Genomic DNA, 27,003 nt, shown 5'->3' with positions numbered 1-27,003 from the left:
GGATGCTTTAGTCCAGGTCTGGGAGGAGATCCCTCAGGAGACCATCCGCCACCTCATCAGGAGCATGCCCAGGCATTGTAGGGAGGTCATACAGGCACGTGGAGGCCACACACACTACTGAGCCTCATTTTGACTTGTTTTAAGGACATTACATCAAAGTTGGATCAGCCTGTAGTGTGGTTTTCCACTTTAATTTTGAGGGTGAATCCAAATCCAGACCTCCATGGTTTGATAAATTTGATTTCCATTGATAATTTTTGTGTGATTTTGTTGTCAGCACATTCAACTATGTAAAGAAAAAAGTATTTAATAAGATTATTTCATTCATTCAGATCTAGGATGTGTTGTTTAAGTGTTCCCTTTATTTTTTTGAGCAGTGTATTTGGTGTTCACCGTGTCATTGTGTCAATTTGTTTTCGAGCATGAAGCCAAGGGGCTTGTGTGTTGTTGTTTTTGACAGGTTCATATAGTTGATTGTATTTTGTCGTCTATATTGTGCTGTCTCTGCAATTTAATTCAGGGGATTTTGGCTAGTTGACTGAATTTAATTCAGGGGATGTTAGCTAGTTGATTGAATTTAATTCACATACATAAGGGTTGCATGGGTGTATCAAGTCGTTCACAGAAAGCTCTGCCTGCTTCTCACCCAGACATAGCCTACATCAGAATGCATGGCAGTAGTGTGTGTGTGTGTGAGAGAGGGTAACTTGAAGTCTATCATTATGGACAAACATGCAATTCCTTCTCAGAGAGAGAGAGCCTCTGGTGTCACATAGGACCACAGAGGACCACCCATTACTACAACAGTAAATTTTTCAACTAGCATGGCTTTCAACAACCATCAGTGCATAGTAAGCCAACTGCAGACTAGACTAAGTGCTGTACGCTTCAAAATTGCCTTTACAATGCATATACATACTTTTGGGGTGCATTTAGACTGTATACTTAGCTAAACTGTGTTTATAATTAAGCCTGCACATTTAGCAACATTTCCAATGACCAGTCTGGCAATAATAGAAGTGTGAAGACATCAAAACTATGAAATAACAAATATGGAATCATGTAGTAACCAAAAAAGTGTTAAACAAATCAAAATATATTTTATATTTGAGATTCTTCGAAGTAGCCACCCTTTGCCTTGATGACCGCTTTGCACACTCTTGGCATTTTCTCAACCAGCTTCATGAGGTAGTCACCTGGAATGCATTTCAATTAACAGGTGTGCCTTGTTAAAAGTTACTTTGTGACATTTCTTTCCTTCTTAATGCGTTTGAGCCAATCAGTTGTGTTGTGACAAGGTAGGGGGGGTATACAAAAGATGGCCCTATTTGGTAAAAGACAGTCCATATTATGGCAAGAACAGCTCAATAAGCAAAGAGAAACGACAGTCCATCATTACTTTAAGACATGAAGGTCAGTCAATACGGAACATTTAAAGAACTTTGAATGTTTCTTCAAATGCAGTCGCAAAAACCATCAAGCGCTATGATGAAACTGGCTCTCATGAGGACCGCCACAGGAAAGGAAGACCCAGAGTTACCTCTGCTGCAGAGTATAAGTTAATTAGAGTTACCAGCCTCAGAAATTGCAGCCCAAATAAATGCTTCACAGAGTTAAAGTAACCGACACATCTCAATATCAACTGTTCAGAGGAGACTGCATGAATCAGGCCTTCATGGTTGAATTGCTACAAAGAAACCACTACTAAAGGACACCAATAATAAGAAGAGACTTGCTTGGGCCAAGAAACATGAGCAATGGACATTAGACCGGTGGAAATCTGTCCTTAGGTCTGATGAGTCCAAATATGAGATTTTTGGTTCCAACTGTTGTGTCTTTGTGAGACGCAGAGTAGGGGAACGGATGATCCCTGCATGTGTAGTTCCCACCGTGAAGCATGGAGGAGGAGGTGTGGTGGTGCTTTGCTGGTGACACTGTCTGTGATTTATTTAGAATTCAAGGCACACTTAACCAGCATGGCTACAACAGCATTCTGCAGCGATACGCCATCCCAGGGGATTGTGGAGGCCAGGTCATCTGATGCAGCACTCATCACTCTCCTTCTTGGTAAAATAACCCTTACACAGCCTGGAGGTGTGTTGGGTCATTGTCCTGTTGAAAAACAAATTATAGTCCCACTAAGCCCAAACCAGATGGGATGGTGTATCACTGCAGAATGCTGTGGTAGACATGCTGATTAAGTGTGCCTTGAATTCTATGTAAATCACAGACAGTGTCACCAGCAAAGCACCCCCACACCATAACACCGCCTCCTTCATGCTTTACGGTGGGAAATACACATGCGGAGATCATCCGTTCACCCACATCGTGTCTCACAAAGCCACGGCGGTTGGAACCAAAAATCTCCAATTTGGATTAATCAGACCAAAGGACACATTTCCACCGGTCTAATGTCCATTGCTCATGTTTCTTGGCCCAAGCAAGTCTCTTCTTCTTATTGGTGTTCTTTAGTAGTAGTGGTTTCTTTGCAGCAATTCGACCATGAAGGCCTGATTCCCAATCTCCTCTGAACAGTTGATGTTGAGATGTGTCTGTTACTTGAACTCTGTGAAGCATTTATTTGGGCTGCAATTTCTGAGGCTGGTAACTCTAATGAACTTATCCTCTGCAGCAGAGGTAACTCTGGGTCTTCATTCCTGTGGCGGTCCTCAAATGGCCAGTTTCACCATAGTGCTTGATGGTTTTTGCGACTGCGCTTGAAGAAACTTTCAAAGTTCTTGACATTTTCCGTATTGACTGGCCTTCATGTCTTAAAGTAATGATGGACTGTCGTTTCTCTTTGCTTATTGAGCTGTTCTTGCCATAATATGGACTTGGTCTTTTACCAAATAGGGCTATCTTCTGTATACCCCCCCCCCCCTCCTTGTCACAACACAACTGATTGGCTCAAACGCATGAAGAAGGAAAGAAATTCCACAAATTAACTTTTAACAAGGCACACCTGTTCATTTAAATGCATTCCAGGTGACTATCTCATAAGGCTGGTTGAGAGAATGCCAAGAGTGTGCAAAGCTGTCATCAAGGCAAAGGGTGGCTATTTGAAGAATCTGAAATATAAAATACATTTTGATTTGTTTAACACTTTTGATGTGTTATTTCATAGTTTTGATGTCTTCACTATTATTCTGCAATGTAAAAATAAAGAAAAACCCTTGACTGAGTAGGTGTGTCCAAACTTTTGACTGGTAGTGTAGCTGTACGTGCACAATTTACAATGATTAACAGTCGTATAAACTAGACCTGTGTTAATAACTAGGCCTAGAAACTATGAACGAGGTCATATTTACCTTTTTGAACTTTGATTAGCCTATCTCACAATGTTTTTAGCTACAGTAACTCATCCAGTGCCAAGGCCCTCCTCATGGCTGCAGAGACAAAAAAAAATATGTTTTAAATCTAACTTCCTACACGTTTTGTCATGACTTATGTCATGTTCCTAGGCTATCTGAGTGACTCAAACATAACAAAATCAGTGGGGGGTCTCATGCCATAAAATTTTTGGAATTGTATGTTCTCCCTGACTGTCTAGTTTTAACATTTTGGTGATTGATTGTTAGTTCTCAAATATGATGTTATTTAAAAATATATTGTTCAATTATATTTTCTACATAATTTATATCTGGTTTTAGTCGTTTTAAGTTTACACTGAAAACGTTTTACCATCCGCTAAATGCATGTAGGGGAAACACCGCGAACACACACACACACACACACACATTAATGCACTACTTTGCGTGAGAAACTTTTTTGTTTTCTTTAGTGGAAGAAGATAAGAATATTATGTCCTCGAAATGACCTTGCCTAGTATGCATGCCAACTGTTACTCAAGTTGTTTCTGAGAGGGCTATGTACCAGGTTAGTCAGGGTGTTTATTCTCTGATGCAGAGAGATACAGTATTATGAAATCTGCTCAGTGCATGTTGCCTTGGTGATGAGTTTACACAATATAATTAAATGGTTATGAAACATGCATAAAAAGCCATAGCCTACAGTGGGTGTCTACAATAATCACTTGTCCTGAAAAATTTGGCCTGGCGCCCTCATCTCACAGACATAAAAGAACAGTTGAGTTCATTTCCACTCCAAATATTGTGAGTAATGCCTGAGCATTTCAGTGCTGTTTTGCAAAATGAAAATGTAGCCAGTGTCTAACTGGCAAGAACCTGACTTCTGAGTAACAGCTACCAACAACCCAACCTCCAATGGCGTTCACTGTTCACACAGGTCAGATGCACACCACTTTGTTCAGAGGCAGATTTTTTTATTTACTTTTTGAGGATGAGAATTATATCCTTAAAATTAACTAGGCTATGTGTCAATGCCAACTGTAACTGAAGTTGTTCAGTTGAGTAGGCTAGGCTACCAGTGTTTATTCTTTGATGCAGTGTTATGAAATCTGCTCTCTGCAAGTTGCCGTGGTGATAAGTTAACACAGCGTCATTGGATGGTTACAAAAGCAAACTAGTAGGCGGCTAGACGCCTATAATAAAGTCAACCATCCTTGACCCTGTGAAGTGTGTGTGTGTCAAGTTATTCAGTCCAGATAGGATGCAGGGCAGGGAGGGGGCTGTATCCGTGTTGGAGTGCGTAAGTGTTCAGTTGGTCTGTTTGCTCTTTATGTTTGCCTGGCTAAGGGAGGGAGGGAGAGTGGTGTGGTGGCAAAGGGAGGGAGAGTGGTGTGGTGGCAAAGTGAAACGGGAGGCGGGACTGGCACATCCAGTGCCCAAGCCCCCTCTCGCTCTTCTCTCTGTCCTCCCTCTCTTTTCTCTGTCCTCTCTCTCTATTTCTCTCACCTCCCAGGCCCGCCATATTCTCTCACTGTCCCTCTTCCCCTCTCTTGCGCTCACCACAGCTCTCTTTCTCTCTCTCTCTCCTTCCATCTTCTCTCCCTGTCTCTCCATGTCTTCAGAGTCTAAACTGTACATCTTTATCCTCACTCTCACAATCCTTCATTTCCCCCCTACCACCTGTCTAACCACAGTACCCATTCCCCCCCTCTCTCTCTGTTCTTTTTCTGCCACTCCCTTGTGGACTGACATGTCTCTGTTACCAGACAGGGCCTGTCCTTCCCAGCCTGACCGCTGTCCCTTACTGTGGCCTTTTAATAAACCAGCCTCTGTTCCAGACAGCATCACCTAGAGCCTGTGGTAGGCTTGGGTGGTATACCGTATATACCTTATACCGGGGTATTTGGAAATAGCCAGGGGATGGTTTTTCAATACCGTCAATACCGTTAAAACAATTTATTTGAAGTTTTTCAATACATTTTAATATTTGTAGCTACTTTTTAAGTTAATACCTGCAGTCAACTTGTGAAATACATTTGGAGATAAAGCTGATTGCATTCTTCATTTCACCTGCCACATTAGTAGTTCCCCAGAACAGTTGAGACAGTCATGTGTTTGTTTGTAAATAGCACAACAGGAGAAAGTGGGAGCTGGTGAGTCCATAGCGTTCTATATCTGTCGGTGAGTCTCTGTTCTGCGGTGCACATGAGATGACAATTCACTACTAAATGTTTGCCATTAGATATTTTATAATGTCAAAGCGCTCTGGGTGAGTTGTCAGTACAGTTGCCATTTTGTCCCCTTTACTTTCTTCTAGTGTTTTTCTTTCTCCTCCCCTCTTCTCCATGTACACATGCTGCTCTTCCTTCAGAAAAGCCGTCATCACAACTTTGTTCATTTGCACAATTTTTCGGTAGCTACTAGCTATGCTTGTATAACTATGCTATGGACTACTTGCCTGTCTTTGCAAGTAGTTTATGTTCGTTTTTGCTCGTTAGCATTTAGTTAACAGCGTTCTATGTGATTTCGCTATTAGTTTGTGCAAATTCTGTTAGCATTCTGGTGATAGAGGCCCAATGAGCTTTTCTTGCGTTTTTTGCTCCCTCACCATGCCGGTAATACCGTAAATCCCAGGGTGAGAGAAGGACGGTATAACGATATGAAAATCTGGATACTGCCCAAGCCTGTGGTCTAATCATTTATCTGGCCTTCAGGCATTGAGTCTGTACACTGGACCAGCAGACCCTGCCCAGTGTCCAAGATGGCCCACGTTCTATTATTAACCAAACTAGATTCAGCAGCACACTATTTTCATGCCCCATCAAGCAAACTGTGATTATTTGCACCACAGATCAACATTTGTCATCACCTGTTTCTGTCCTGCACAGGGTTATAGCGCATGTTTGTACCTAATACCTATATGTCAGGGTTAGAGCGTATGTTTGTACCTAATACCTATATGTCAGGGTTATAGCGCATGTTTGTACCTAATACCTTTATGTCAGGGTTATAGCGCATGTTTGTACCTAATACCTTTATGTCAGGGTTATAGCGCATGTTTGTACCTAATACCTATATGTCAGGGTTATAGCGCATGTTTGTACCTAATACCTATATGTCAGGGTTAGAGCGCATGTTTGTACCTAATACCTATATGTCAGGGTTAGAGCGCATGTTTGTACCTAATACCTATATGTCAGGGTTAGAGCGCATGTTTGTACCTAATACCTATATGTCAGGGTTATAGCGCATGTTTGTACCTAATACCTATATGTCAGGGTTATAGCGCATGTTTGTACCTAATACCTATATGTCAGGGTTATAGCGCATGTTTGTACCTAATACCTATATGTCAGGGTTAGAGCGTATGTTTGTACCTAATACCTATATGTCAGTGTCACGCCCTGGCTCTGGGGACTCTTTTATGTTGAGCCAGGGTGTTAGTTTCTATGTTGTAGTTTCTATGTGTTTATTCTAGATCGTTTAGATCTATGTTGGCCAGGGTGGTTCCCGATCAGAGGCAGCTGTTGCTCGTTGTCTCTGATTGGGAACCATACTTAGGCAGCCTGTTTTGCACAGTTATTTGTGGGATCTTGTTCTGTATAGGTTTGTGTTGGTGAACCTTTTGACTTCACGTATCGTTTTGTTGATTGTGTAAAGTACTCATTAAAAGATGTACGCCTATCACGCTGCGCCTTGGTCCGCTTCTTACGACGATCGTGACAGTCAGGGTTATAGTGCATGTTTGTACCTAATACCTACAGTGGGGGAAAAAAATATTTAGTCAGCCACCAATTGTGCAAGTTCTCCCACTTAAAAAGATGAGAGAGGCCTGTAATTTTCTTCATAGGTACACGTCAACTATGACAGACAAATTGAGAAAAAAAGATCCAGAAAATCACATTGTAGGATTTTTAATGAATTTATTTGCAAATTATGGTGGAAAATAAGTATTTGGTCACCTACAAACAAGCAAGATTTCTGGCTCTCACAGACCTGTAACTTCTTCTTTAAGAGGCTCCTCTGTCCTCCACTCGTTACCTGTATTAATGGCACCTGTTTGAACTTGTTATCAGTATAAAAGACACCTGTCCACAACCTCAAACAGTCACACTCCAAACTCCACTATGGCCAAGACCAAAGAGCTGTCAAAGGACACCAGAAACAAAATTGTAGACCTGCACCAGGCTGGGAAGACTGAATCTGCAATAGGTAAGCAGCTTGGTTTGAAGAAATCAACTGTGGGAGCAATTATTAGGAAATGTTAGACATACAAGACCACTGATAATCTCCCTCGATCTGGGGCTCCACGCAAGATCTCACCCCGTGGGGTCAAAATGATCACAAGAACGGTGAGCAAAAATCCCAGAACCACACGGGGGGACCTAGTGAATGACCTGCAGAGAGCTGGGACCAAAGTAACAAAGCCTACCATCAGTAACACACTACACCGCCAGGGACACAAATCCTGCAGTGCCAGACGTGTCCCCCTGCTTAAGCCAGTACATGTCCAGGCCCGTCTGAAGTTTGCTAGAGTGCATTTGGATGATCCAGAAGAGGATTGGGAGAATGTCATATGGTCAGATGAAACCAAAATATAACTTTTTGGTAAAAACTAAACTCGACGTGTTTGGAGGACAAAGAATGCTGAGTTGCATCCAAAGAACACCATACCTACTGTGAAGCATGGGGGTGGAAACATCATGCTTTGGGGCTGTTTTTCTGCAAAGGGACCAGGACGACTGATCCGTGTAAAGGAAAGAATGAATGGGGCCATGTATCGTGAGATTTTGAGTGAAAACCTCCTTCCATCAGCAAGGGCATTGAAGATGAAACGTGGCTGGGTCTTTCAGCATGACAATGATCCCAAACACACCGCCCGGGCAACGAAGGAGTGGCTTCGTAAGAACCATTTCAAGGTCCTGGAGTGGCCTAGCCAGTCTCCAGATCTCAACCCCATAGAAAATCTTTGGAGGGAGTTGAAAGTCCGTGTTGCCCAGCGACAGCCCCAAAACATCACTGCTCTAGAGGAGATCTGCATGGAGGAATGGGCCAAAATACCAGCAACAGTGTGTGAAAACCTTGTGAAGACTTACAGAAAACGTTTGACCTGTGTCATTGCCAACAAAGGGTATATAACAAAGTATTGAGAAACTTTTGTTATTGACCAAATACTTATTTTCCACCATAATTTGCAAATAAATTCATTAAAAATCCTACAATGTGATTTTCTGGAAATTTCTTTCTCATTTTGTCTGTCATAGTTGACGTGTACCTATGATGAAAATTACAGGCCTCTCTCATCTTTTTAAGTGGGAGAACTTGCACAATTGGTGGCTGACTAAATACTTTTTTCCCCCACTGTATATGTCAAAGTTATAGCGCATGTTTGTACCTAATACCTATATGTCAGGGTTAGAGCGTATGTTTGTACCTAATACCTATATGTCAGGGTTAGAGCGTATGTTTGTACCTAATACCTATATGTCATCTATGCCGTTTCACTTTCTCCCTTTTCTATAGGCTAGAACGAGAGAAGGGAACTTTTTAGTAACTGAAGCCAGCTACTTCCAACAGTAGGTAATAGGTAGGCTGAAGCCAGCGACTTCCTACAGTAGGTAATAGGTAGGCTGAAGCCAGCGACTTCCTACAGTAGATAATAGGTAGGCTGAAGCCAGCGACTTCCTACAGTAGATAATAGGTAGGCTGAAGTATGAAAATGTATGCACTCACTAACTGTAAGTCGCTCTGGATAAGAGCATCTGCTAAATGACTAAAATGAAATGAAATGAAAAGCCAGCGACTTCCTACAGTAGGTAATAGGTAGGTTGAAGCCAGCGACTTCCTACAGTAGGTAATGGGTAGGCTGAAGCCAGTAACTTCCTACAGTAGGTAATGGGTAGGCTGAAGCCAGTAACTTCCTACAGTAGGTAATGGGTAGGCTGAAGCCAGTAACTTCCTACAGTAGGTAATAGGTAGGCTGAAGCCAGCGACTTCCTACAGTAGGTAATGGGTAGGCTGAAGCCAGTAACTTCCTACAGTAGGTAATGGGTAGGCTGAAGCCAGTAACTTCCTACAGTAGGTAATGGGTAGGCTGAAGCCAGTAACTTCCTACAGTAGGTAATGGGTAGGCTGAAGCCACAGACTTCCACTTCCTGTTTCCACCCAGAACAATTGATGTTCTAAACATATCATTCTATTCATTGTTATCGCATAAAATCAGGCAATTTATTGCGATATGTATTTTTGTCCATATCTCCTAGCTCTATTCCAGTAGCATTCCAAGAACTCCTGGCAGTCTCTTGAACTCTACTGCATTTGTATGGTGTTTCCATTGACCTCCCAACAGGTCTTGTTATTTGATCTGATCTCTCCTTTTCATTGACCTCTCAACATACAGTGGGGAGAACAAGTATTTGATACACTGCCGATTTTGCAGGTTTTCCTACTTACAAAGCATGTAGAGGTCTGTACTTTTTATCATAGGTACATTTCAACTGTGAGAGACAGAATCTAAAACAAAAATCTAGAAAATCACATTGTATGATTTTTAAGTAATTAATTTGCATTTTATTGCATGACATAAGTATTTGATCACCTACCAACCAGTAAGAATTCCGGCTCTCACAGACCTGATAGTTTTTCTTTAAGAAGCCCTCCTGTTCTCCACTCATTACCTGTATTAACTGCACCTGTTTGAACTCGTTACCTGTATAAAAGACACCTGTCCACACACTCAATCAAACAGACTCCAACCTCTCCACAATGGCCAAGACCAGAGAGCTGTGTAAGGACATCAGGGATAAAATTGTAGACCTGCACAAGGCTGGGATGGGCTACAGGACAATAGGCAAGCAGCTTGGTGAGAAGGCAACAACTGTTGGCGCAATTATTAGAAAATGGAAGAAGTTCAAGATGACGGTCAATCACCCTCGGTCTGGGGCTCCATGCAAGATCTCACCTCGTGGGGCATCAATGATCATGAGGAAGGTGAGGGATCAGCCCAGAACTACACGGCAGAACCTGGTCAATGACCTGAAGAGAGCTGTGACCACAGTCTCAAAGAAAACCATTAGTAACACACTACGCCGTCATGGATTAAAATCCTGCAGCGCACGCAAGGTCCCCCTGCTCAAGCCAGCGCATGTCCAGGCCCATCTGAAGTTTGCCAATGACCATCTGGATGACCCAGAGGAGGAATGGGAGAAGGTAATGTGGTCTGATGAGACAAAAATAGAGCTTTTTGGTCTAAACTCCACTCGCCGTGTTTGGAGGAAGAAGAAGGTTGAGTACAGGTGGAAACATCATTATTTGGGGATGCTTTTCTGCAAAGGGGAGAGGACGACTGCACCGTATTGAGGGGAGGATGGATGGGGCCATGTATCGCGAGATCTTGGCCAACAACCTCCTTCCCTCAGTAAGAGCATTGAAGATGGGTCGTGGCTGGGTCTTCCAGCATGACAACGACCCGAAACACACAGCCAGGGCAACTAAGGAGTGGCTCCGTAAGATGCATATCAAGGTCCTGGAGTGGCCTAGCCAGTCTCCAGACCTGAACCCAATGGAAAATCTTTGGAGGGAGCTGAAAGTCCGTATTGCCCAGCGACAGCCCCGAAACCTGAAGGATCTGGAGAAGGTCTGTATGGAGGAGTGGGCCAAAATCCCTGCTGCAGTGTGTGCAAACCTGGTCAAGACCTACAGGAAACGTATGATCTCTGTAATTGCAAACAGGTTTCTGTACCAAATATTAAGTTCTGCTTTTCTGATGTATCAAATACTTATGTCATGCAATAAAATGCAAATTAATTACTTAGAAATCATACAATGTGATTTTCTGGATTTTTGTTTTAGATTCCGTCTCTCACAGTTGAAGTGTACCTATTATAAAAATTACAGACCTCTACATGCTTTGTAAGTAGGAAAACCTGCAAAATCGGCAGTGTATCAAATACTTGTTCTCCCCACTGTATCTTGTACCGCTGCACATGATCTTGGTACTGGTACTCTGTGGATATAGCCAAATTATCCTTACTCATTTATTCCTTGTTGTTCTTTTTCTATTTCTACTATTTCAATGTTTTAAAATCTGTGCGTTGTTGGGAAGGGCCCGTCAGTAAGCATTTCACTGTTCGTGGACACCTTTTGTTTACGAAGCATGTGACATAACATGTGATTAGTTATTTGATCTGATCTCTCCTTTCCATTGACCTCTCAACATATCTTGTTATTTGATCTGATCTCTCCTTTCGATTGACCTCTCAACATATCTTGTTATTTGATCTGATCTCTCCTTTCCATTGACCTCTCAACATATCTTGTTATTTGATCTGATCTCCTTTCCATTGACCTCTCAACATATCTTGTTATTTGATCTGATCTCTCCTTTCCATTGACCTCTCAACATATCTTGTTATTTGATCTGATCGCTCCTCTTTGATCCTGGTGCTCCTCCTCCTTATGGCTACTGGGTAGGTGTGTGTTACAGTAGGCGTGTGTTAACCGTGTTCAGATCCTGTGGAAGCACAATGCTCTTATTGTACCTATTACCTCTTATCAGCTTGAGAGGGAAAGAGAGAGAGACAAATTAATTCAGGCACTCAACCTGTTGATATTGACAGGTAGCAGCTTGATCTACAACGGAAATGGCCAACCAGGACCCGGAAACTACACCTATAATAGTATGTGCAGTCTGTCAAGTCTAGCCAGTCTTTTTGTGAGAGAGGGTGTGTATGTGTGTGTGTGAGACAATTTGCAGCTGTGTGTTTGGTTCTCTGTGTGCTAGGCTACTGATTTTCTCTTTGTTTGCTTGAGAGAGAGGGAGAAACGGATTCCCCGGACTGTGATTCAGCCACTCAACCTGTTGATATTGACAGGTAGCAGCCTGGTCTACAACAATAATGGCCAACCCGGACCAGGAAACAACACCTGTAGTATGTTGTTCTCTCATCTGTCTTATTTGATCTGATCTCTCATTTCCATTGACCTCTCAACATGTCTTATTTGATCTGATCTCTGCACTACTGTAAACAGACCTGGGTTTAAATACTACTTAGGGTATTTCAATTAGGCCTACTTTCAAAGACATTTTCAAGTATTTAGATATTTTCTCTTTGAAAATACAAGTATTTGAATATTGGAATGTGTTTGGAAATAAAATTGGAAAGTATGGGCATGTATTTGAAAATACTCAAATACACAGACAAATGTATTTTTAAATACAAATATTTAAATGCTCCATGCATTTGAACCCTGTTCTGCTAGGGGTTAGGGTACTTGAAATAATGGACCCGGACCCGGACACAACACCTATAGTATATGCAGTCTAACCAGTCTTTGTGTGAGAGGGTGTGTGTGTGTGTGAGAGGTTTGGTTCTCTATGGGCTAGGTTACTGATTTTCTCTTTGTTGACTTGGTGGTAATATAGCCGAAATGTTGTTGTATGATGTTTGCTTGGTGGTAACAGCCTAAATGCGGTTGCATAATGTTTGCTTGTATGAGAATGCAAGCATTGGCCAATGGGTTAGAAAGTTTAGTCAAATTAACAGCACCGTTATTTGCTTTTGCTTGCACTGTGTCCATAGGGTTAGTCTAGGCCAGGGGTCTCCAACAGGATGGATTGACACGGGGATGTGGCGTGAAACAACATGATGGAATGAAAGATGGATTTGACACAGGGGGATGTGGAGTGAAACGTGATGGAATGAAAGATGGATTGACACGGGGGGATGTGGAGTGAAACGTGATGGAATGAAAGATGGATTGACACGGGGATGTGGAGTCAAATCAAATCAAATTGTTTTTGTCACATATACGTGTTTAGCAGATGTTATTGCGGGTGTAGCGAAATGCTTGTGCTTCTAGCTCCAACAGTGCAGTAATATCTAACAAATAAAATCGAACAATTTCACAACATATACCTAATACACACACATCTAGTAAGGAATGGAATTTTTAAGAATATATACATATATGGACAAGCAATGACAGTGGCATGGACTAAGATACAGTAGAATATTATAGAATAGAACACAGTATATACATATGAGATGAGTAGTGCAAGATATGTAAACATTATTAAAGTGGCCAGTGATTTCAAATAGGCAGCAGCAGCCTCTAATGTGCTAGTGATGGCTATTTAACAGTCTGATGGCCTTGAGATAGAAGCTGTTTTTCATTCTCTCTGTCCCAGCTTTGATGCACCTGTACTGACCTCGCCTTCTGGATGATAGCGGGGTGAACAGGCAGTGACTCGGGTGGTTGATGTCCTTGATGATCTTTTTGGTCTTCCTGTGTCATCAGGTGCTGTAGGTGTTCAGGAGGGCGGGTAGTTTGCCCCCGGTAATGCGTTCGGCAGACCACACCACCCTCTGGAGAGCCCTGCGGTTGCGGGCGGTGAAATTGCCGTACCAGGCGGTGATACAGCCCGACAGGATGCTCTCAATTGTGCATCTGTAAAAGTGTGTGAGGATTTTAGGTGCCAAGCCAAATTCTTTCAGCCTCCAAACGTGATGGAATGAAAGATGGATTGACACAGGGGGATGTGGAGTGAAACGTGATGGAATGAAGGATGGATTGACACGGGGATGTGGAGTGAAACGTGATGGATGACAGATGGATTGACACGGGGATGTGGAGTGAAACGTGATGAATGACAGATGGATTGACACGGGGATGTGGAGTGAAACGTGATGATTGACACAGTCAGGGACACAGGATAGAGGGAATTAATTAACTTGTGATCAAATGCTAGTAGGGAAAATCCTTCCTCCTTTGTCTTCCTCATCACTATTCTTTTGAAGCGATTGCCGTACCAGGCGGTGATACAGCCCAACAGGATGCTCTCAATTGTGCATCTGTAAAAGTGTGTGAGGATTTTAGGTGCCAAGCCAAATTTTTTTCAGCCTTCAAATGTGATGGAATGAAAGATGGATTGACACAGGGGGATGTGGAGTGAAACGTGATGGAATGAAGGATGGATTGACACGGGGATGTGGAGTGAAACGTGATGAATGACAGATCGATTGACACCGGGGGAATTAATTAACTTGTGATCAAATGCTAGTAGGGAAAATCATACTTCCTTTGTCTTTCTCATCACTATTCTTCTGAAGCGAGAGTAGAAACGCTGACATATAGCTCCGTTTCTGTTTGATTTGACTGTTTGTGTTTACACTAAGAAGCTGGTAATGAGCGTAGGGGAGGGTGAGTCAGCGTACAGCAGTAACCTAGCCTTATCACCACCACCATCTTTCTTTCAAAGCCCCTTTCTCACGGTATCAACTTCCCGCTGCCTGGTGTGGCGTTCTACAGTATAGCAGGTTTAGCGTTGCGTATATGTCAGAAAATAAAACACCCTCTCAACCAATCAGAATGGAGTATTCAGCCAAGCCATGGTATATAAGCCTAAGTGTGTAGTAACACATCACTTCAACTGGTCGCTAAGTTGCACAGATGGTTACAGATTTAAGCAAGATTTAAGTTAGTCAGAAGAATAGTCAACTAGAGGACAAATCCAGGTTATCAAATTTGCAGCTGTGTGTTTGGTTCTCTATGTGCTAGGCTTCTGATTTTCTCTTTGTTTGCTTGAGAGAGAGGGAGAAACGGATTCCCCGGACTGTGATTCAGCCACTCAACCTGTTGATATTGACAGGTAGCAGCCTGGTCTACAACAATAATGGCCAACCCGGACCAGGAAACAACACCTGTAGTATGTTGTTCTCTCATCTGTCTTATTTGATCTGATCTCTCATTTCCATTGACCTCTCAACATATCTTGTTATTTGATCTGATCGCTCCTCTTTGATCCTGGTGCTCCTCCTCCTTATGGCTACTGGGTAGGTGTGTGTTACAGTAGGCGTGTGTTAACCGTGTTCAGATCCTGTGGAAGCACAATGCTCTTATTGTACCTATTACCTCTTATCAGCTTGAGAGGGAAAGAGAGAGAGACAAATTAATTCAGGCACTCAACCTGTTGATATTGACAGGTAGCAGCTTGATCTACAACGGAAATGGCCAACCAGGACCCGGAAACTACACCTATAATAGTATGTGCAGTCTGTCAAGTCTAGCCAGTCTTTTTGTGAGAGAGGGTGTGTATGTGTGTGTGTGAGACAATTTGCAGCTGTGTGTTTGGTTCTCTATGTGCTAGGCTACTGATTTTCTCTTTGTTTGCTTGAGAGAGAGGGAGAAACGGATTCCCCGGACTGTGATTCAGCCACTCAACCTGTTGATATTGACAGGTAGCAGCCTGGTCTACAACAATAATGGCCAACCCGGACCAGGAAACAACACCTGTAGTATGTTGTTCTCTCATCTGTCTTATTTGATCTGATCTCTCATTTCCATTGACCTCTCAACATGTCTCATTTGATCTGATCTCTGCACTACTGTAAACAGACCTGGGTTTAAATACTACTTAGGGTATTTCAATTAGGCCTACTTTCAAAGACATTTTCAAGTATTTAGATATTTTCTCTTTGAAAATACAAGTATTTGAATATTGGAATGTGTTTGGAAATAAAATTGGAAAGTATGGGCATGTATTTGAAAATACTCAAATACACAGACAAATGTATTTTTAAATACAAATATTTAAATGCTCCATGCATTTGAACCCTGTTCTGCTAGGGGTTAGGGTACTTGAAATAATGGACCCGGACCCGGACACAACACCTATAGTATATGCAGTCTAACCAGTCTTTGTGTGAGAGGGTGTGTGTGTGTGTGAGAGGTTTGGTTCTCTATGGGCTAGGTTACTGATTTCTCTTTGTTGACTTGGTGGTAATATAGCCGAAATGTTGTTGTATGATGTTTGCTTGGTGGTAACATAGCCTAAATGCGGTTGCATGATGTTTGCTTGTATGAGAATGCAAGCATTGGCCAATGGGTTAGAAAGTTTAGTCAAATTAACAGCACCGTTATTTGCTTTTGCTTGCACTGTGTCCATAGGGTTAGTCTGTCTATCACTGTGTCCATAGGGTTAGTCTGTCTATCACTGTGTCCATAGGGTTAGTCTGTCTATCACTGTGTCTATAGGGTTAGTCTGTCTATCACTGTGTCCATAGGGTTAGTCTGTCTATCACTGTTAGTCTAGGCCAGGGATGTGGAGTGAAACGTGATGGAATGAAGGATGGATTGACACGGGTGGGTGTAGTGAAACGTGATGAATGACAGATCGATTGACACCGGGGGAATTAATTAACTTGTTATCAAATGCTAGTAGGGAAAAATCATACTTCCTTTGTCTTTCTCATCACTATTCTTCTGAAGCGGGAGTAGAAACGCTGACGTATAGCTCCGTTTCTGTTTGATTTGACTGTTTGTGTTTACACTAAGAAGCTGGTAATGAGCGTAGGGGAGGGTGAGTCAGCGTACAGCAGTAACCTAGCCTTATCACCACCACCATCTTTCTTTCAAAGCCCCCTTCTCACGGTATCAACTTCCCGCTGCCTGGTGTGGCGTTCTACAGTATAGCAGGTTTAGCGTTGCGTATATGTCAGAAAATAAAACACCCTCTCAACCAATCAGAATGGAGTATTCAGCCAAGCCATGGTGTATATAAGCCTAAGTGTGTAGTAACACATCACTTCAACTGGTCGCTAAGTTGCACAGACGGTTACAGATTTAAGCAAGATTTAAGTTAGTCAGAAGAATAGTCAACCAGAGGACAAATCCAGGTTATGAACAAATCCCCCACCCTTCTTTCCCTCTGCCTCTCCCTTTGGCTTTCTCCCTACCCCTCTCAGAATGTTAGAGGATCCCATTCTGTCAGTGAAACCGAGAGAATGGATTGGCTCGCTAGTCGCCACTAGAAAAGGTGTGCTGGAGAACTTGTCCTCTTTTTTTTTTTTTTCTATCTTGTAGGGGTTAAGGTTAAAAGGGCATGGTTGAAGCATAGCACACCTTGCACTTCTTCAGATTGTCCTCATAGGATAGGCCCCCAGCAACGCCTGAAGCACAGCATTACATCTAGACCATGGCTCTCCAACCCTGTTCCTGGAGATCTCTCCTCCTGTAGGTTTTCGCTCCAACCCCAGTTGTAACTAACCAGATTCATCTTATCAAGCAGTTAATTATTAGAATCAGGTGCGCTAGATTAGGTTTGGAGTGAAAACCTACAGGACGGTAGCTCTCCAAGAACAGGGTTGGGGAGTAGTGCTGAGCTATTAGTGCTTTTTGAGGTTTGTTCGATTTCGGTTCGATAAAATAAAAAACATTACCTGCACTATGCATTATGTGGGTTGAATGCTGTAACAACACAGAATAAAACAATTAATACAAGTCCCATGATGGTAGTGACTGCCCATTACTGCTTATCACTTATTAACCATCATATATTCATATTACTTTACTTTAATAAAATATTTAAGTTGTGTATATTACATTTGTTTTATTTGATGACTTTATTATTTCATACCAAGTCATCTCATCTCTATAGAACTGCTGCCTATGCTGTCTCACAAAATCACTATTTTGTAGTTCTTCAAAGTAAATAAGGTATACTTTTATGACTGCTGAATATCAACTATCAATCACTTAGGTCATGTAATTTCAGGTAGAGATACCTCTCGAAGCAACAGCTGCCCTCTATATCCCCTCACGATAGTGCATTCTTCTCTCTTCTGTAGCAGGCGTAAAAGAAACACAGACCGGACAAGAATATGCTCAATGGATTATGGTCATTGTAGTTAATTACCACGTTTTATGCGCTGAACTATGTAGAATATTGGCCTGTTGGAAACTACAACTCCCTACTACATCGCACGGTCAATGAGTTGTTTAAAAAACATCACTCAGCACTATTGGAGAGGGAAAGGGGAAAACCTAGTCAGTTGTACAACTGAATGCATTCAACTGAAATGTGTCTTCCGCATTTAACCCAACCCCTCTGAATCAGAGAGGTGCGGGGGGCTGCCTTAATCGACATCCACGTCTTCGGTGCCTGGGGAACAGTGGGTTAACTGCCATGCTCAGGGGCAGAACTACAGATTTTGAGAGCGAGAGAGAGCGAGAGAGAGAGCGAGAGCGAGAGAGAGAGCGAGAGAGAGAGCGAGAGAGAGAGAGAGCGAGAGCGAGAGAGAGCGAGAGAGAGCGAGAGAGAGCGAGAGAGAGCGAGAGAGAGAGAGAGAGAGAGAGAGAGAGAGAGATTATGGGCAGGACCAGGAGGTGTGGGCGAGTAGCGATGACTGGGCACAGAACAGGTCATTCACACTCCTGCCTGTCATACGATTACTGTGTCATCGCCTGCCTACAGTCCTCTCTACGGTAACAGAGTGAGATGGTTTGTTTGACGAGGAGGGCAGGTGTTGACTCTTGGCAGAGGGAGCACAGCAGACTGCCTTTTGCTAGACCTCAGTTGTTGGATTAGATAACTTGTAGGTCCAGCTTGCAGATTTTTGTGTGTATCTTCTGGTTCAATTTCTCCATCATTTATCTTCGATGACATACTGTATGTCCGTGTAAAGCTCTGAATTGCAACCAGTTGGCACATGGTACAGTTGAAGTCAGAAGTTTACATACACTTAGGTTGGAGTCATTAAAACTTGTTTTTCAACCACTCCACAAATTTCTTGTTAACAAACTATAGTTTTGGCAAGTCGGTTAGGACATCTACTTTGTGCATGACACAAGTAATTTTTCCAACAATTGTTTACAGACAGATTATTTCACTTATAATTCACTGTATCACAATTCCAGTGGGTCAGAAGTTTACATACACTATGTTGACTGTGCCTTTAAACAGCTTGGGAAATTCCAGAAAATGATGTCATGGCTTTAGAAGCTTCTGATAGGCTAATTGACATCATTTGAGTCAATTGGAGGTGTACCTGTAGATGTATCTCAAGGCCTACCTTCAAACTCAGTGCCTCTTTGCTTGACATCATGGGAAAATCAAAAGAAATCAGCCAAGACCTCAGAAAAAGATTTGTAGACCTCCACAAGTCTGGTTCATCCTTGGGAGCAATTTTCAAATGCCTGAAGGTACCACGTTCATCTGTACAAACAATAGTACGCAAGTATAAACACCATGGGACCACGCAGCCGTCATACCGCTCAGGAAGGAGACACGTTCTGTCTCCTAGAGATGAACGTACTTTGGTGCGAAAAGTGCAAATCAATCCCAGAACAACAGCAAAGGACCTTGTGAAGATGCTTGAGGAAACAGGTACAAAATTATCTATATCCACAGTAAAACGAGTCCTAAATCGATATAACCTGAAAGGCCGCTCAGCAAGGAAGAAGCCACTGCTCCAAAACCGCCATAAAAAAGCCAGACTACGGTTTGCAACTGCACATGGGGAAAAAGATCTTACTTTTTGGAGAAATGTCCTCTGGTCTGATGAAACAAAAATAGAACTGTTTGGCCATAATGACCATCGTTATGTTTGGAGGAAAAAGGGGGTCGCTTGCAAGCCGAAGAACACCATCCCAACTGTGAAGCACGGGGGTGGCAGCATCATGCTGTGGGGTTGCTTTGCTGCAGGAGGGACTGGTGCACTTCACAAAATAGATGGCATCATGAGGAAGGAAAATTATGTGGATATACAGTGGGGGAAAAAAGTATTTAGTCAGCCACCAATTGTGCAAGTTCTCCCACTTAAAAAGATGAGAGAGGCCTGTAATTTTCATCATAGGTACACGTCAACTATGACAGACAAAATGAGAAGAAAAAATCCAGAAAATCACATTGTAGGATTTTTTTATGAATTTATTTGCAAATTATGGTGGAAAATAAGTATTTGGTCAATAACAAAAGTTTCTCAATACTTTGTTATATACCCTTTGTTGGCAATGACACAGGTCAAACGTTTTCTGTAAGTCTTCACAAGGTTTTCACACACTGTTGCTGGTATTTTGGCCCATTCCTCCATGCAGATCTCCTCTAGAGCAGTGATGTTTTGGGGCTGTCGCTGGGCAACACAGACTTTCAACTCCCTCCAAAGATTTTCTATGGGGTTGAGATCTGGAGACTGGCTAGGCCACTCCAGGACCTTGAAATGCTTCTTACGAAGCCACTCCTTCATTGCCCGGGCGGTGTGTTTGGGATCATTGTCATGCTGAAAGACCCAGCCACGTTTCATCTTCAATGCCCTTGCTGATGGAAGGAGGTTTTCACTCAAAATCTCACGATACATGGCCCCATTCATTCTTTCCTTTACACGGATCAGTCGTCCTGGTCCCTTTGCAGAAAAACAGCCCCAAAGCATGATGTTTCCACCCCCATGCTTCACAGTAGGTATGGTGTTCTTTGGATGCAACTCAGCATTCTTTGTCCTCCAAACACGACGAGTTGAGTTTTTACCATCTGACCATATGACATTCTCCCAATCCTCTTCTGGATCATCCAAATGCACTCTAGCAAACTTCAGACGGGCCTGGACATGTACTGGCTTAAGCAGGGGGACACGTCTGGCACTGCAGGATTTGAGTCCCTGGCGGCGTAGTGTGTTACTGATGGTAGGCTTTGTTACTTTGGTCCCAGCTCTCTGCAGGTCATTCACTAGGTCCCCCCGTGTGGTTCTGGGATTTTTGCTCACCGTTCTTGTGATCATTTTGACCCCACGGGGTGAGATCTTGCGTGGAGCCCCAGATCGAGGGAGATTATCAGTGGTCTTGTATGTCTTCCATTTCCTAATAATTGCTCCCACAGTTGATTTCATCAAACCAAGCTGCTTACCTATTGCAGATTCAGTCTTCCCAGCCTGGTGCAGGTCTACAATTTTGTTTCTGGTGTCCTTTGACAGCTCTTTGGTCTTGGCCATAGTGGAGTTTGGAGTGTGACTGTTTGAGGTTGTGGACAGGTGTCTTTTATACTGATAACAAGTTCAAACAGGTGCCATTAATACAGGTAACGAGTGGAGGACAGAGGAGCCTCTTAAAGAAGAAGTTACAGGTCTGTGAGAGCCAGAAATCTTGCTTGTTTGTAGGTGACCAAATACTTATTTTCCACCATAATTTGCAAATAAATTCATTAAAAATCCTACAATGTGATTTTCTGGATTTTTTTCTCTCTCAATTTGTCTGTCATAGTTGACGTGTACCTATGATGAAAATTACAGGCCTCTCTCATCTTTTTAAGTGGGAGAACTTGCACAATTGGTGGCTGACTAAATATTTTTTTCCCCACTGTATTGAAGCAACATCTCAAGACATCAGTCAGGAAGTTAAAGCTTGGTCGCAAATGGGTCTTCCAAATAGACAATGACCCTAAGCATACTTCCAAAGTTGTGGCAAAATGGCTTAAGGACAACAAAGTCGAGGTATTGGAGTGGCCATCACAAAGCCCTGACCTCAATCCTATAGAAAATGTGTGGGCAGAACTGAAAAAGCGTGTGCGAGCAAGGAGGCCTACAAACCTGACTCAGTTACACCAGCTCTGTCTGGAGGAATGGGCCAAAATTCACCCAACTTATTGTGGGAAGCTTGTGGAAGGCTACCCAAAACGTTTGACCCAAGTTAAACAATTTAAAAGCAATGCCACCAAATACCAATTGAGTGTATGTAAACTTCTGACCCACTGGGAATGTGATGAAAGTAATAAAAGCTTAAATAAATCATTCTCTCTACTATTATTCTGACATTTCACATTCTTAAAATAAAGTGGTGATCCTAACTGACCTAAGACTGGGAATTTTTACTAGGATTAAATGTCAGGAATTGTGAAAAACTTAATTTAAATGTATTTGGCTAAGGTGTATGTAAACTTCCGACTTCAACTGTACATTGCTATGAAGTACTATTTTTTTCCCCAGCATGCTTTTTTGGTCTTTTGAAAAAAACAATCACAAAAAAGCCTTAGCAAGCGACCCCCATGAAGCGTGTTGTTTGTGACTAAGTCCTGATATGCCTGACCTCTGTGTGAGTGATATTGTTTGGCTGACTGGCGGACATCTGGCCTAATGGCCGAACTAGCATTAGCATAGTGGAGCTAAGTGCAGCCTTAATCTTAAAGCTATGGTATAGCAAAGGCTATGGCATGATGAGAAGGGGTACCATCTAATCTCTGTGGGCGTTGTTGTAGCATCAAGCTGTCTGGACTACACTATATATGCAAGGGATTACATTTTTGATTCCATTAAATCAAATCCCCCCCAAAAAATTTCACATGCGCAGAATACAACAGGTGTAGTAGACCTTACAGTGAAATGCTACTTACCAGCCCTTAACTAGTAGAGTTTTTAGAAAGTAAGACAAATTTGCTAAATAAACTAAAGGAAAAATAGTAAGACAAAAACAATAACAATAACGGGGCTATATACAAGGATAATGAATATTTATTGATCTTCATTATGTTATTGTGTGTCTGTCTGTTTGTTGCAGCTTTCCGAGAGACAACCCCAGTGTGAAGATGAGACCATGGTTCCAGTACTAACTTCAAAAAAAGCCAGCGAACTACCAGTGAACGAAGTAACGTGTGTCCTGCAGGTATGTATGGCACAGTGAAAAATGTAGAACTTAGTACATTGTATTCCATTACTATTAGTGCATAGACATTTGAGTCATTTAACAAATGCTCTTATCCAGACGACTTAGTCAGTGCATTCATCTTAAGATGGCTAGGTGACACGAGTTAGACCTAGTCAGCATCACTGTGAACTTGGTGTCAAATAACGCCCCTCAAGCACATTAAAGGGTGAGCCCCTCATCTCATGATCACACGCTAGTCACCTGACACCGTTGTTGTTGGTAACCATGCTCCTTCCCTCAGGCTGACCTGCAGTACGGCCTGACCCACAGTGAGGTCACCCGTCGCCGTGCCTACCATGGCTGGAATGAGTTCGACATCAATGAGGAGGAGCCTCTCTGGAAGAAGTACATCTCCCAGGTGAGTGGCGGATAGACGTCAAGCAGAAAAACTACAACTCCCTGGAGAGTGAAGGGAAGCTACCAAAACCTGAAATTCATAACATTATTATGGCGTTGTAGTAAATGTGTATGAAGACTAAATAAGCAAAAAGGGGAACACCCTCACACTTGATGCATTCTGGCTTTGATGCTGGAGTTCTAGCACAGCATCCCACCACTAGACATTTCCAGCGAGTGCTGAAGTCAATGCTGCAGTAGGGCTTCAGGTTTCAGAAGCAGCTCCCTACATGCTGTAGTGTTTAGTACATGTGAAATATCACAGATCACCTGCTGTCCTCCCGCCGCCCCGCTCTTGGTTCGCTCTTGGCTTCTTCAGCAAGGACAAAAGCTCCCAGTGTCCTCTGGGGTAGGAGGGAGGGAGAGGAGTAAAAATCTGGGCCGCTCTGCCTGGTTTCTGTCTTCCGTGGCCAGAAGCAAAGTGATGAGCGGTCAGATAAATATAGAGCTGCCACCCTGAGAGGCCGTTTCTGTCCGTCACACAGAGAGAGATGGAGAGAATGAGGGATGCTGCCCCCCCCCGCGCTCTCTCTCCCCCCGCGCTCTCTCTCCCCCCGCGCTCTCTCTCCCCCCTGTGCTCTCTCTCCCCCCTGCGCTCTCTCTCCCCCCTGCGCTCTCTCTCCCCCCTGCGCTCTCTCTCCCCGCGCTCGCTCTCTCTCTCCCCGCGCTCGCTCTCTCTCTCCCCGCGCTCGCTCTCTCTCCCCGCGCTCGCTCTCTCTCTCCCCGCGCTCGCTCTCTCTCTCCCCGCGCTCACTCTCTCTCCCCCCGCTCACTCTCTCTCCCCCCCGCGCTGTCTCCCCCCCGCGCTCTCTCCCCCCCGCGCTCTCTCCCCCCCGCGCTCTCTCCCCCCCGCGCTCTCTCCCCCCGCGCTCTCTCCCCCCGCGCTCTCTCCCCCCGCGCTCTCTCCCCCCGCGCTCTCTCCCCCCCGCGCTCTCTCCCCCCCGCGCTCTCTCTCCCCCCTGTGCTCTCTCTCCCCCCTGTGCTCTCTCTCCCCCCTGTGCTCTCTCTCCCCGCGCTCGCTCTCTCTCCCCGCGCTCGCTCTCTCTCCCCGCGCTCGCTCTCTCTCCCCGCGCTCGCTCTCTCTCCCCGCGCTCGCTCTCTCTCTCCCCGCGCTCGCTCTCTCTCTCCCCGCGCTCGCTCTCTCTCTCCCCGCGCTCGCTCTCTCTCCCCGCGCTCGCTCTCTCTCCCCGCGCTCGCTCTCTCTCCCCGCGCTCGCTCTCTCTCTCCGCGCTCGCTCTCTCTCTCCGCGCTCGCTCTCTCTCTCCGCGCTCGCTCTCTCTCTCTCCCCGCGCTCGCTCTCTCTCTCTCCCCGCGCTCGCTCTCTCTCTCTCCCCGCGCTCGCTCTCTCTCTCCCCGCGCTCGCTCTCTCTCTCCCCGCGCTCGCTCTCTCTCTCCCCGCGCTCGCTCTCTCTCTCCCCGCGCTCGCTCTCTCTCTCCCCGCGCTCGCTCTCTCTCTCCCCGCGCTCGCTCTCTCTCTCCCCGCGCTCGCTCTCTCTCTCCCCGCGCTCGCTCTCTCTCTCCCCGCGCTCGCTCTCTCTCTCCCCGCGCTCGCTCGCTCTCTCCCCGCGCTCGCTCGCTCTCTCCCCGCGCTCGCTCGCTCTCTCCCCGCGCTCGCTCGCTCTCTCCCCGCGCTCGCTCGCTCGCTCTCTCCCCGCGCTCGCTCGCTCTCTCCCCGCGCTCGCTCTCTCTCTCCCCGCGCTCGCTCTCTCTCTCCCCGCGCTCGCTCTCTCTCTCCCCGCGCTCGCTCTCTCTCTCCCCGCGCTCGCTCTCTCTCTCCCCGCGCTCGCTCTCTCTCTCCCCGCGCTCGCTCGCTCTCTCCCCGCGCTCGCTCGCTCTCTCCCCGCGCTCGCTCGCTCTCTCCCCGCGCTCGCTCGCTCTCTCCCCGCGCTCGCTCGCTCTCTCCCCGCGCTCGCTCGCTCTCTCCCCGCGCTCGCTCGCTCTCTCTCTCTCTCTCCCCGCGCTCGCTCGCTCTCTCTCTCTCTCTCCCCGCGCTCGCTCTCTCTCTCCCCGCGCTCGCTCTCTCTCTCCCCGCGCTCGCTCTCTCTCTCCCCGCGTTCGCTCTCTCTCTCCCCGCGTTCGCTCGCTCTCTCCCCGCGCTCGCTCGCTCTCTCTCTCTCCCCGCGCTCGCTCGCTCTCTCTCTCTCTCTCCCCGCGCTCGCTCGCTCTCTCTCTCCCCGCGCTCGCTCGCTCTCTCTCTCCCCGCGCTCGCTCTCTCTCTCCCCGCGCTCGCTCTCTCTCTCCCCGCGCTCGCTCTCTCTCTCCCCGCGCTCGCTCTCTCTCTCCCCGCGCTCGCTCTCTCTCTCCCCGCGCTCGCTCTCTTTCTCTCCCCGCGCTCGCTCGCTTTCTCTCCCCGCGCTCGCTCGCTTTCTCTCCCCGCGCTCGCTCGCTCTCTCTCCCCGCTCTCTCTCTCTCCGCGCTCTCTCTCTCCCCGCGCTCTCTCTCTCCCCGCGCTCGCTCGCTCTCTCTCTCTCCCCGCTCTCGCTCTCTCTCCCCGCGCTCTCTCTCTCCCCGCGCTCGCTCTCTCTCCCCGCGCTCGCTCTCTCTCCCCGCACTCGCTCTCCCCGCACTATCTCTTCCCCCCTTTCTCTCTCTCCCCGCGCTCGCTCTCCTCTCTCTCCCCGCGCTCGCTCTCCCCGCGCTCGCTCTCGCTCTCCCCGCGCTCGCTCTCCTCGCTCTCGCTCTCCCCGCGCTCGCTCTCCCCGTGCTCGCTCTCGCTCTCCCCGCGCTCACTCTCGCTCTCCCCCCTTTCTCTCTCTCTCCCTCCCCTGTCTCTCTCTCCTCCCCTGTCTCTCTCTCTCTCTCTCGCCCCTACTCTCTCTCTTGCCCCTACTCTCTTCCCCCCCACTCTCTCTCTCCCCTCTCACCCCCCCTCTCTCTCTCTCTTCTTTCTTTGTTTCACCCCCTTTGATACCCTGCTGTTGTGCCAAAAAAGAAGAAAGATCAGCCACTTACTCATCACGTGGTTGACATGAGATGCAGCCTCCTGTTGCCATGGAAACTTATCAAAAAATACGTAATTACGCCATGAGCCATTGCTGTACTTTGGAGGTTTGGTTTGTTGAAATTGCAAGGGGGAAATCTTTTTTTTTTTTTTTAAGTACTAATCATAATTACAGAGGCACTTTAGATCTAGCCAGATTGAACCAGATCAGAGGCTGTTCTATCAGTAACACCATTTTCCAATTTCTCCATTCCATATTTTATGGTATTTTCTCAAAGCCATTTGTCCCAGAACGCTTAAGACCCAAACCTAACTCCCCTAGGTGACAGGGTCAACGTCCATGGAAAGGCAGGACAGTACTCAAGATTAGATTTTTTTAAATGATCTAGAATATTAATCACGGTATTCATTCACCACTATCGTATTCATCCTTCCCTATCGTCTGAATTGGGAGAGTACTACTCCCCATTTCCCCTACTCCCATATTCCCCTACTCCCATATTCCCCTATTCCCCTCCCTACTCCCTTACTCCCTTACTCCCCTACTCCCCTGGCTCCTCTCAGTGTTGTCAGATCAGATTAATCCTTGGTGTAATGGCTTGAGGCCTGATGCGCCCTTACTGAGTTACTGAACTACCAGAGATGGTCCAGTCTAACTAGCTAGTTTGTTTGTGTGTGCGTGAAATCTGTCAGAAGCAGCATTGCCACACACACACACAAATTGAGTGAAGCGCTACAAGTATTCGGGTCATTAATCTGTCACTAGTTTGGGCTGTGCCAGTCAGGCAGGTTGTCTGTACTGAACAGAGCAGCGACGTGATACTCTCCCTGTCTCCTGGAGGATCCCACCATCAGCTCAGCTCCATCTCTCCCTGTCTCCTGGAGGATCCC

The 27,003-nt window shown here is 45.3% G+C and overlaps 1 protein-coding gene across 1 annotated transcript in view; it reads left to right on the top strand.

Moving 5' to 3' along the window:
- Positions 1-27,003, top strand: part of LOC311111981 (calcium-transporting ATPase type 2C member 1-like) — a 50,997-nt gene that overhangs the window by 2,168 nt on the left and 21,826 nt on the right. The window contains exons 2-3 of the mRNA XM_084154932.1: positions 22,629-22,733; positions 23,017-23,133. Of these exons, the coding sequence (XP_084011058.1) occupies positions 22,629-22,733; positions 23,017-23,133 (222 nt within the window). The remainder of the gene's footprint in view (positions 1-22,628; positions 22,734-23,016; positions 23,134-27,003) is intronic.

The sequence above is a fragment of the Coregonus lavaretus genome (genome assembly GCF_964263955.1).
Source record: "Coregonus lavaretus genome assembly, chromosome: 3".
Lineage (NCBI taxonomy): Eukaryota > Metazoa > Chordata > Actinopteri > Salmoniformes > Salmonidae > Coregonus > Coregonus lavaretus.
The sequence above is the reverse complement of the archived record's forward strand: the minus strand, read 5'-3'. Positions and strand labels throughout refer to the sequence as shown.